The sequence below is a fragment of the Neohortaea acidophila genome (assembly GCF_010093505.1).
Source record: "Neohortaea acidophila strain CBS 113389 unplaced genomic scaffold BDY17scaffold_6, whole genome shotgun sequence".
NCBI classification, from domain to species: Eukaryota; Fungi; Ascomycota; class Dothideomycetes; order Mycosphaerellales; family Teratosphaeriaceae; genus Neohortaea; species Neohortaea acidophila.
Window position 1 is genome coordinate 36,258 of NW_022985515.1, and position 10,364 is coordinate 46,621.

A 10,364-nucleotide genomic window follows, 5' to 3' on the forward strand; every position below is an offset into this window, starting at 1 on the left:
CACGATGGTTCAAATGGGGTGCTTTGCTGCTCCCGAATTCCAAGCTGGTGGCAAGCCTGCCTGATCTGTGTCGTCATAGCCTTGATTCGTCGAAGGTGTGCAACAGTCTCCGCGTCTAGAAAGCACCAATGATGCCGACCATTGGGGTGGGAGCGGAGGTTGAACTGCGCAGCAAGCAGGGACTGCTTGATGCCGGCACGTCCGGAGATCCTTTCAAAGACCTCCACTTCTTCGGAAGGGGTGAGATTGAAGTTTGTCTTTATTGAGTGAAGAAGGAGCCTGGAAGACAGTCAATTCAACCATCTCAGCCTGTGACTGCAGCCAACACACCGAAGGTCTTCGTTCCACCTGATGTACACCTCGGGTCTGCTCGATTTCTTACGACGAGCCATGATTGTGCAGCCTCTTCTTCCATCCACTGCTCCAGAGACAATGACAGAGATTTGCGATGAGACGAACAGGGAAAAAAGGAGCATGAGAGCCAAGAAACGAGACGACATCTTACTAGGCAACATGCTCCTATCAGAGCGGCGAGTTGGTCAGCGTTCGTCTTACGATGACGGGACAAAGCTATATGGTATAGCCATGCCCCAGTCTCAGGTCCTCATATCTCGAGACGACGAGACCAAAATGTAGAACAGACGAAAACGAATTGAATGTGACACCGAATGGTTGACAGCGAAGGGGTGTCGTCGCTGACGGCAGCCTGACTAATGAGCGCGGCGCACGGCGATGCGTGATTCTAGAATCTCCTTCCGCAATTAGAAATTCTTCTGCATTGAACGCATGCGGCCTGACTAAACACCACGACATCCACATCCACACCCGCCAGTTCCTGCCGCTTCCACATGACGCATCCCGAGCAACATCTCGCGCGCCGCCCGTTATAAATACTCGGGTTAGTCATTGCTGAAGCAGCACCTACATACGCCACCCGCCGACAACCACCGGCGACCTCACTCCACCACCTACAAATCCCCTCCCCTCCCCTCCGCATCGCCAAAGTGTTCTCCAACGCTTTCCGCCGCGCAGGCTCTCGACCGCTCCGCTCCAGTATCGGCCTGCCCTTCCTCGCCGCCGCGTCCTTCTACCGCCCCGCCAACAGCACCAGCGCTCCCTTGCTTGCCACCAACCCGGCCCTCTCTCCCACCACCTCCGCCCTCCAGCAAACCCGCAAAATGCACTCCAAACTCGTCATCATCGGCTCCGGGCCCGCCGGCCACACCGCCGCCATCTATGCTGCACGCGCCGACCTCAAACCCGTCATGTACGAGGGTTTCCTCGCCCTCGGCATCGCAGCCGGCGGCCAGCTCACCACCACCGACGAAGTCGAAAACTACCCGGGCTACGAGATGATCAAGGGCACCGTTCTGATGGACGAAATGAGGAAACAATCCGAGGCATGCGGGACGGAGATTATCACGCAGACCGTCGGCAAGGTGGACTTTTCCCAACGGCCATTCAAGTTCTGGCTACACCCGATGGGAGACGATGACGCGCTCGAGGAGGAGACACACACCGCCGACAGCATCATAATAGCCACAGGCGCCAAAGCGAGGAGATTGGGCTTGGATGGCGAGGAGAAGTACTGGGGCAATGGCGTCTCTGCATGCGCAGTCTGCGATGGATCCCTGCCGATTTTCCGGGAGAAGCCTCTGGTGGTCATCGGAGGCGGCGACAGCGCGGTGGAAGAATCTCTCTACCTCGCCAAAAAGGCGTCCAAAGTCATCGTGCTTGTGCGGCGAGACGTGCTGCGCGCCAGCAAGGTGAACGCCCGACGTCTTTCGACCAATCCCAAGATTGAAATCAAATACAACCACCAAGGCGTGGAGATCAAGGGCGATGACGGCCCCCGTGGTCTGATGCGAAGCATGGTCGTCAAGAACACCAAGACCGGTGAGACGGAGGAGATTCCGGCCAACGGCTTGTTTTACGCCGTGGGCCACGAGCCGGCAACCCACCTGTTCAAGGGGCAGTTGAAGATGGACGATGATGGCTATCTCATTACCACGCCTGGCACGGCCGAAACGAATATCGCAGGTGTCTTTGCGGCGGGCGATGTGCAGGACAAGATTTATCGACAAGCCGTTACTTCGGCTGGTGAGTCTTGTTTATCCTTCATCCGTCTTCACTACAGGTGCTAACTCTTATTGCAGGCTCGGGATGCATGGCAGCGCTCGAAGCAGAGAAGTGGTTGGCAGAGCAAGAAGTCGTCGAGGACGGGCCGGAAAACGTGTCGGAGGCGAAGAAGGGCCAGGGCCATGCAAACGGTGTGGTGCCTGAGTACCGTTCGAATCCACTGCTGTAGATTTTGGTCGATTCACATTTCGCGATTACCCACATAGAATAGTCTGGACAGATAAAGATGAGCAGCACTCAGAATAAGACCCCATGATCTCACCGACTGCAGTTGAATTGAAAGGATGTTACAGTACAGGAGTATCCAGCGAAGCGTCTAGACGAGCGGCGAGGATGGATGGATAACACGATAGCCCACTCAATTCGAAGCATTCGCAACGCTTTCCCGTTTCCGTCGCCTCTTCTCTCGCGCGTTGGCTCGAATGGCGTCTTGAGTTGCGTATTCGTCCGGCAGCTCAAACTCCCGCTCCTCCAGTTCAGGCACCGGATGCCCGAAAGCAGTCACGCTGCGGCCAGACCTCGCCTTGCCCAGAGCTGCATCGCGGAGGTGTGGTTTGTCGTAAAAGCTGACAAAAGGGACTTCGGGTGGGGGCTCAACAAAGACGGGTGGTAGCGGGTTGGCAGCCAGCTCTTTGCCTCTGGGAGTGGATGTGCTAGCAGCGAGAGATTTGAGGGCAATCGCCGTCTCTTGCTGGAGCTGTCTTGCCGCCGACGCATTGAGATCGCTGCTGGGAGGGCCGGTGCTGCTGGCCGCTTCGGAGTCAAACAGCTCAGACTCTTCCTCCTCCTCGCCGCCATCCTCCATCATCTCTTCTTCTCGTGCAGCCACAGCAGCCTCTTTGTCTAGCTTTTGTCGACGCTCCTGCTCCCTCCATTGCTTGAACTTGTCCACCAAGGCACGTACTTCGGCAATGAAGTAGTCCCGCTTCGGCTCATACTTCTTCGCCTCTCCATCTGTAATGCCCGTCACGCCGAGCACCTTCAACCAATCGTGACCCTGCAAGCCTTCGAGCAATCGATCGAGCTGCACCTTCTCATGCATCGCCCGTTCCTTCTCAATATTGCGGAGTTGCTTCTCTTTCCGCTCGGCGCGTCGGTGGGACTTGTTGTAATGCTCATCGGTGAGGGGGTCTTCGGGTAAGGTGGGCAGACTGCGGGCGATCATCTCCAAGTTCAAACTGGGACTGCCGTTGAATTGGTTGGAAGAGCTTCTCCGTGGCGTCGATTGGAGTGGTGCTCCATTCGCCGACCCCTTGCGAGCATGCCCTGGTGTTGACTTGACATGCTTGCTGCCTTTGTTGGGGGTATTTGGTTCAGAGGGTGGCCGGGCAGTGTCGTCGGTGACATAGAGAGTGGAGTCGACCGTGAGAAAGTCGAGATCTTTTGGAGCATCGAAGATGATGTCCTCGTAGTTGGGGAAGTATATGGCGAGCTCGCTCTTCAATCGCGGGCCCTCATCTTGGGATCGTAGGGTTCGTTTGTCGTCGGTCTTCAAGGAAGAAGCAGGCTTGGGAAGCGGCTTGGTGGGGGCAGGCAAAGCCAGTTCATCCTCGTCGGCGTCGAGCAAGGTCTGCACGCCGTTGGTGTTTTGTATGAGTGGCCCATGTGGTTGTGTGACCGTGACTCGTGTCGGAGGGTGTGGCGGCGCTGATTGGCGGATGGAGGCGTAGTCATCCAGCGTGGTCTGTTTGGTGCGGATGGAGAGTTTGCGGCGCTTGGCCGGGGGCTGATGGTCGTCGTGGTCGCGTGAGGGAGAGGTCGGGGGGAGGGAGGAGGCGTTATGGGCGTTGGGGTGGTGGGAGGGAGGGGGACGATGGCGGCGTGATGCAGCAACGCGCGCCCGCCGCCCATCCGCGGAGATCTTCGGCACGCGAGAACGCGAGAGAAGGGCCATGTTTTGCCTCGTCGATCATCTCGGAGGCGACGACGAGGTGGTGTCGGGCATGCTGCCGGGCTGCACGAGGGAAAAGGGACGCGTTGGTGGGGTGTTTTGGAAGGGAATACAATTCTGATGATTGCTTTGCTCTGGCCCTGCTCTGCTCCTTCCCAAAAATCATCATCGCGCCGCGGCTTGGGTGGTCTGCGCTTTCCCTTTTTCCGCGCCGCTTCGTGGACCCTGGAAACTTTTATTTCCACATGCACCCTCAAACATCCACATATCGCGATGGGCTTTATATTTAAGTGCTGGATGACAGTCCTAGTCAATGGCTATATCGTCTATCTCACGTAACGACTATAGAAATTTGGATGCCAGGCTCATCAGTCCACCACCAGAACCCCCGCCTCCGCTTGATCCCATGTACATCTTGAATGCTTGTTCGGCCGCCTGCTGAATAGCGCTCTCTTTCGAAGCACCACTTGCCACATTGCCAGAGGCGGATTGCTGATCTGCGAGACACATTAGTTTCTGTTCACCCCCAAGACGCAGAGATGTGCATGAACTCACCAAACAGCTTGGCAGCCTGGCCCATAGCCATGCCCATAAACTGTTGCTGCATCCCGCCTCCGCTGCTCGCGCCTCCACTGCCTGAGCTTCCTCCTCCCGATCCAAACATCTTCAAGGCTTGCATCGCCGCGGCCGAGCCCATTCCTCCGCTAGTGGCCGGGCCTCCTCCGCCTCCCCCACCGCCGAAAAAGGACTGGTGTGCCTGGACCATGTTATCTTCGTCCACGCCCTGGTTCTGCAGGTGGGAGGCGTTGCCAGAGATGTGGTTCATGGCGTTGCTGAACATGCTGCTGTCCCCACTCCCACCGGCATGCTCGTGAGCGTATTGCTCGACCTGGTTAAAGTCGAAGCCGCCACCGCCGCCGCCGTGCCCTCCGCCTCCGTATTCTTGTCCTCCTCGCCCGCCCCCACGGCCTTCTCCGCCGCCTCCTCTTCCGCCACGCCCACCGCCATATCCCCCACCGCGCCCCTCTCCCCCGTACCCTTGCTCATAGGAGTCCCCTCCCCCACCTTGTTGTCCATATGAATCGCCTCCGCCGTACGAATCTCCGCCACCACCACCTTGGCCATACGAATCACCACCTCCGTAGTTTCCCCCGCCACCGTAGTCGTCTCGGCGTCCAGGACCTCCTCCGCCGCCATATTCGTTTCGGCCACCACCTCCTCCGTAGTTGTCTCCGCCACCGTATTGCTGCTGGCCACCGCCGTAATTGTCTCCACCGCCGTATTGCTGTTGCCCACCACCACCGTAGTTGTCTCTTCCGCCGTATTGTTGCTGCCCACCGCCTCCGTAGTTGTCACGGCCGCCTCCGTACGAGTCCCCTCCACCGTTGTTTCCACCTCCGTAGGAGTCTCCTCCTTCCTCTTCCTCTCGGCGATGGTGAGGCATGGTACTTTGCCGGGGGAACAATGGTCAGTCAATATGTCTGGCACGTTTCACAGCATGCTGAAATGCCACACTCACTTGAGGGTTGATGAAACTTGTGCAATATCGTCACTCGGCTGTATTGAGGTAATTTGACAGGTTGAGAAAAGAGTGATGAAGAATAGAAAATGAAGCTTGGTTGATCAGGTACCTGGCCAGGCCAGCTAGCCCGTAAAACCCCCGTGCCCCACCAATGACGTGGAGCATTGTGGCGGGGTTCAGCTCAGGGACGGCAAGCTCATGTTTGGAGCAAGGGTGCAGGTGCAGCCGGGCGCTGGCATGTGAAGCCTCGCGCGTCTCACAAATCCTGCTTTCCCCCAGCAATCTTGCAGGGGAAGAATGATGAGGCAAGGAAGAGGTCAGGTAGGGATGGGGTTGTGGTATGTATTGGCAATGATATTTCATCTTCTCGTGTCTTGCTTTTCACCTTCTCCTTCTCGTTCTCATCGACCTTTCCACAACATCGATTTAGTAAGAGAAGGTCAATTCCATCACGATCATAACCATGTGGCACCCATCCACCATCCTTCTCGCCATTATCCTCTCTTCGGCAGCTCTTCTTGCGGGCTACATCTTCCTGTAAGTACAGCTCGCCATCATCCATCCACTGAATCGAATTGACACTGTCGACCTTTCCAGCTTTGGCATTCCACCCTCCCTCAAGCGCTGGCTCGAGGAGGAAGTGTTGGAGAAGATGGGCGAGAATAAAGCGTCGTACATGGCCAAGTCTGCCGTCGACAAGCTACCTGCCGCCGATCAAGACGTGCGCCTCTCCTCCATCATCAAACGGTACACCTGACTAACGGCGACGTAGGAGATCAAAGGTCTCCGCAGCGGCGTCAAAGACATCATGGGCGAAGGCTTGCAGAACCCCCTGGGCAAATTCGTGAGTACCCGAACTCCCCACTTACAATGCTGCTCGCGGTCTCATGAATCAACAGGCGGGCAATCTTGGCGACGATGCAACGAAGCCGGCAACTGGCCGCTAAGGACAGGAAGAGTCTCGCACGTGCGTGTCACGTAATGCTGCAGTGAAACTACGGACGAGATCATCGTCGAGAAAAGGGTTATGGGGAATGCAAGCAGACAATAGCAATGTTTGAAGCTCTACTACCCTTCACTCTGCCCCGTCGCGTCCCCTCACCTTCATCCATCCCCGACTGCCTCTTTCGCGCACCGGAAGGTTGGCTTCGTCCGTGCCGTCGCTCGGTCTGACGCTCAAAACACTCATAGCAGGCCCATTGGGATCTTGTAATGCCCGTGAACCTCCCACCAACACTGCCCTTTCATCTTCGCGTTGTTCGTCCCATTCCGTCTCGTCGATGAAATGCCATTCCGCCCGCGCCGTCTCTTGGCGTAGATACGACTTGAGCTGATCTGTGAGTCGGGTCTGACGAACAGGAAAGGAGTCGGAAGTGAAGAGCGAAGCTCCCTGGTGTCCGGCCAGGGAGTGGTGAGCGCTGCCGTGACTGTATAGCCCGAATGACGGCACTCCGTCTGCACCTGGTGTGGCGGATGGTCCGGTGATTGTAGTTGCTGAGGATGGCGCTCTGATGAGTAATGGCCTGGCTAGTTTCTTCTCATCCTTACCGTAGAAGAGGTGATGTAGGTTCTGGCCAATGGCACAAATGTCCGCAAACGAACTTGTGTCATCCATCCCTTGGCTGCGACACAACCACGCAACATCGTACGCCAGCAGCGTCACCGCTTCCAGAAACAGCATGGCTGTCTTGGGCTCTTCCTTTTGCAGTTGTGGCAGAGGCCGGTCGAGGCACAGCAGCCGGGGCCGTGAGAGATCACTCCGTTGCAGTATGCGAGATGCGACAGGGCTTGAGGATCGACTTGATAGGGAGACCGGATAGCGAGGGTTGTTGGACTGGTACGATGAGCCCCTGGGCACAACGGCGGCGTGTGGAAAGTCGTTATGGGGTAGTATTACCTCCGAAGGCAGCCGAACAGATAAGTAGTGACAGGCAATTCCGACGAGACGACAAACGTTGTCGAACGCAGCTGACACTATCTCGTGAGTCTCGGCGAGGGGCTTGGAAGCCGTCGTGGTGTCTATGATTTCGCTGCGGATCCTGCCGTTGATGCCATTCAGGTCTCGGAGATCCGGCACCATCACTCCAGCCAAGTGATACTCGGTCTTGCCATCGTCCCTGGTGATCCTGTGGAGTCCGCTCAAGGATGCCACTTCACCGCAAAGCAGCTCTCTCGCATCAGCAGCGCGCTTTTGCAGCTTGCCCAGCCGATGATTCGATTTCATGACCGCCGCCTGCACCGATTCCCTCGCGCGAAGCTTCCGCTTTTCCAGCTGCTCCCGCTCAAGCGACAGCTGTTGCCGGCGACGTTGATTGGAAGCCTTCTTCTTCTCGACTGAGGCTTTGTAGGACTCGATCGTTTGTCTCAATCTGTCCGCATTCGCCGCGATGCCCTTGATCTTCTCTCCGGCCACCGCAAGCTCTATCCTCACGCCCTCCAGGCTGTGGGCTTTGATGCCCGTCGTGATGCTGTCCCAGTCCGCATCAACTGGCAGGGCTGCTAGGACACCATCGTTCCCAGGGCGAGTGATGGCTTCGACGTGTGTGTGCCACTTCTCTCGATCCAAGAGTGCACTCGCCTGTTCGACCCTGCTCTTGTATAGCACTGCTCGAGCGCATGATGCGCAGTGTGCTTTTCGTCGCGCTCCAAAGTCCTTCTCACAGATACCGCACTGCATCTTTCACTCTCCCGCTGCTGACACTTGTTCGGTCGAGGAACAGCGAATAGCAAGGCTGAATCATGGCGTATCGTCCAAGGATGGCGATGAGATCACTCGGTAAGTCACCGCAGCTCGCGGCCCTGCATGGTTGGCTTGGAAAGAAACATCGTATACAGGAGCAGACATACTACGGCTGGTGCTCGTAACTGACAAGCAGCGTAGTGAAGGCGGGTCGATGTCTGCGAGGTATGCAACTTGCACATCACCACCACAATAGTCGACATGTGACCGCGCGAATCTGACTCAGCAAGCGCGTTTCTTGAAAGGTTAAATCGCGACTTCCCGGCGCCGGAGCTTTACGCCGCCATGGTGATTGCAAGAGCGTCCGCATGCGGAGAGGTACAACATGATCAACACCGTAGACCTGTCCCATTCTCCTGGACCATCTCGAGAACAGTCTATCGAGCCCGAAGAGTCTCATGCCAACACCTCAGCAAACAAGAACACCGCTGAAAACCCGCTGGAGGACGAGCATTCCATGGCTCTTGACGGAGTCGTTCAGGTGACCTCAGACGACGATCCAACCCACGAGTCCGTCAAAGAAGATCCATCTCAGGCTCCTACGCATCATTCGGTTGCCGTACCGCACTATGGTCCACGTTCCGGGGAAGAAGCACAGCCTTCAACAACAGAGACTGTCAAACTGCAGCCTTCCGCTAGCAGTGATCACCCCCATCTGCCACCTCATTCGTCGAGCATGAAAGAAGCGAAAAGCGAGAACTCTCAGTCCTCTCAATCGCTCGTCGATGACCCGCTGGAGAACATGGAAGCTTTCGACTGGAGGGAGCTGGAAGCGCGATTTCACGAGAAACAGGCCGAGTTCGCTGCAAAAGAACAAGCGATAGTGGACGAATTCCAGGGCCTTTCCCAGGTGAGTTGACCTTCAGCATCACTTCTGCCTTTTTACCTGACACCGATTAGTCCTTCGGCATGTGGGCGGCCGCCGGATCGAATCAAGAGTCCAATCGGACTTTCAAGCGGTAATGTTTCTCCAAAATGGCGGCATGGTGTTTTACTGACAACCCCGCAAGGCTGAAAACCCAAATGACCCTGGTGCAGCACCACGAAGACGGGCTCGCAGCGAAGCGTCAACATTGTAAGTCAGCCCAGTCTGCGCCGCATTCCGCGTTGCTAACCCTGCGTTCTTCAGACATCAAAGTGGTCGATGCCTTCAAAAGTGCGCTGGAACTGCTTGCCAGTTGAGACATGTTAGTAACGTCATGACAGCAATTGCACCACTGTTCAGTAACCAGAGTTGCGCAGATGTTGCGAATACGACAGCGGCACCTTGCCCCCAGGTCGCGAGCAAGAAGATCGTACGCTTCGCACCCTCTCCACGACGATACGCTTCTCCGACCGATGACAACGAATTCCGGGTTGTCTTATCTTCATCCGACCTGCATCCTGCGCGCTGTGTCATCCTCTAGACACGGCAGCACACTCGTCTCTTTTTGCTACGCAGCGTTTCAGCGTTGTCCATTTTGCTCGATACCCATCTGTTCAGCAAGCGATTTCCTTTGAAATTGTTGCACCATCTCGAAATCCGGCTTTCTCCATCCTCATATACCTCTCTCCATAGCCTAAATCCAAGCCTGAAGCAAAACCCAGAGGATCGACTTGATCCTTCTCGATTCACCTTCGTGGCGATGCGCGTGGAACCGATATGTAGGCCGAAGAGGGTTCAGGTTCGGTGATGGTGGAGCATCATCTGAGCATTACACTACTCTGGCCTGCTCGACTACATGTATCCATTTCACAAGCGCATCGTGCTGCCCTTCGATCAATCTGATTTCCCCGAACTACACCCACCGCCTCTACTACAACCCATATTCGATATGTTCCGTCATGGTCTTGTACACCTACGCCTGTCGGGCACAATAAAGCACGGGGAAAAGGGGATAGTGCATCGAGAAAACGTCGATGTCCTGCGTCAAGAGCATCCGTAGCAGGACTTTCTCGCGGCTATTGAGCGTGGACAGTGATGGCCAGACGGCTTGCGTCGTGTAGCTTGATTTCCTGCAGTATGTGGGAAGTGTTGAAGGGAAGACTGTCCTCGGGTTTCACTTCCGATATTGCCGTACAGATTTAAGCTT

At 56.2% G+C, this 10,364-nt stretch overlaps 6 protein-coding genes across 6 annotated transcripts; 3 read left to right on the top strand and 3 right to left on the bottom strand.

The window, feature by feature from the left end:
• Positions 1–131: 131 nt before the first annotated feature.
• BDY17DRAFT_324515 (uncharacterized protein) lies at positions 132–2,308 on the top strand (the record flags this gene model as incomplete). Its single annotated transcript, XM_033737201.1, has 3 exons — positions 132–240; positions 904–2,100; positions 2,157–2,308. The coding sequence occupies 3 exons, from the start codon at positions 132–134 to the stop codon at positions 2,306–2,308; spliced, it is 1,458 nt and encodes a 485-aa protein (XP_033588789.1).
• Positions 2,309–2,497: 189 nt separating this feature from the next.
• On the bottom strand, positions 2,498–4,033 carry BDY17DRAFT_324516 (something about silencing, SAS, complex subunit 4-domain-containing protein; the record flags this gene model as incomplete). The annotated part of the gene is made up of 1 exon (XM_033737202.1): positions 2,498–4,033. One exon carries the CDS (start codon positions 4,031–4,033, stop codon positions 2,498–2,500), a length of 1,536 nt encoding a protein of 511 aa, XP_033588790.1.
• Positions 4,034–4,171: 138 nt separating this feature from the next.
• On the bottom strand, positions 4,172–5,739 carry BDY17DRAFT_155620 (uncharacterized protein). The gene is made up of 4 exons (XM_033729666.1): positions 5,550–5,739; positions 5,291–5,478; positions 4,586–5,245; positions 4,172–4,527 (listed from the first exon to the last, which is right to left on the bottom strand). Exons 2-4 carry the CDS (start codon positions 5,472–5,474, stop codon positions 4,373–4,375), a joined length of 999 nt encoding a protein of 332 aa, XP_033588791.1. The 5' UTR covers positions 5,475–5,478; positions 5,550–5,739; the 3' UTR covers positions 4,172–4,372.
• A 47-nt stretch (positions 5,740–5,786) lies between these two features.
• BDY17DRAFT_298161 (uncharacterized protein) lies at positions 5,787–6,616 on the top strand. Its single transcript, XM_033733697.1, has 4 exons — positions 5,787–6,089; positions 6,150–6,273; positions 6,325–6,396; positions 6,452–6,616. Exons 1-4 carry the CDS (start codon positions 6,016–6,018, stop codon positions 6,497–6,499), a joined length of 318 nt encoding a protein of 105 aa, XP_033588792.1. The 5' UTR covers positions 5,787–6,015; the 3' UTR covers positions 6,500–6,616.
• Positions 6,617–8,575, bottom strand: BDY17DRAFT_298162 (UV radiation resistance protein and autophagy-related subunit 14-domain-containing protein). The gene is made up of 2 exons (XM_033733698.1): positions 8,523–8,575; positions 6,617–8,457 (listed from the first exon to the last, which is right to left on the bottom strand). The coding sequence occupies exon 2, from the start codon at positions 8,227–8,229 to the stop codon at positions 6,628–6,630; it is 1,602 nt and encodes a 533-aa protein (XP_033588793.1). The 5' UTR covers positions 8,230–8,457; positions 8,523–8,575; the 3' UTR covers positions 6,617–6,627.
• A 42-nt stretch (positions 8,576–8,617) lies between these two features.
• Positions 8,618–9,474, top strand: BDY17DRAFT_310755 (uncharacterized protein; the record flags this gene model as incomplete). Its single annotated transcript, XM_033735474.1, has 4 exons — positions 8,618–9,142; positions 9,193–9,251; positions 9,303–9,367; positions 9,422–9,474. The coding sequence occupies 4 exons, from the start codon at positions 8,618–8,620 to the stop codon at positions 9,472–9,474; spliced, it is 702 nt and encodes a 233-aa protein (XP_033588794.1).
• Positions 9,475–10,364: the final 890 nt, after the last annotated feature.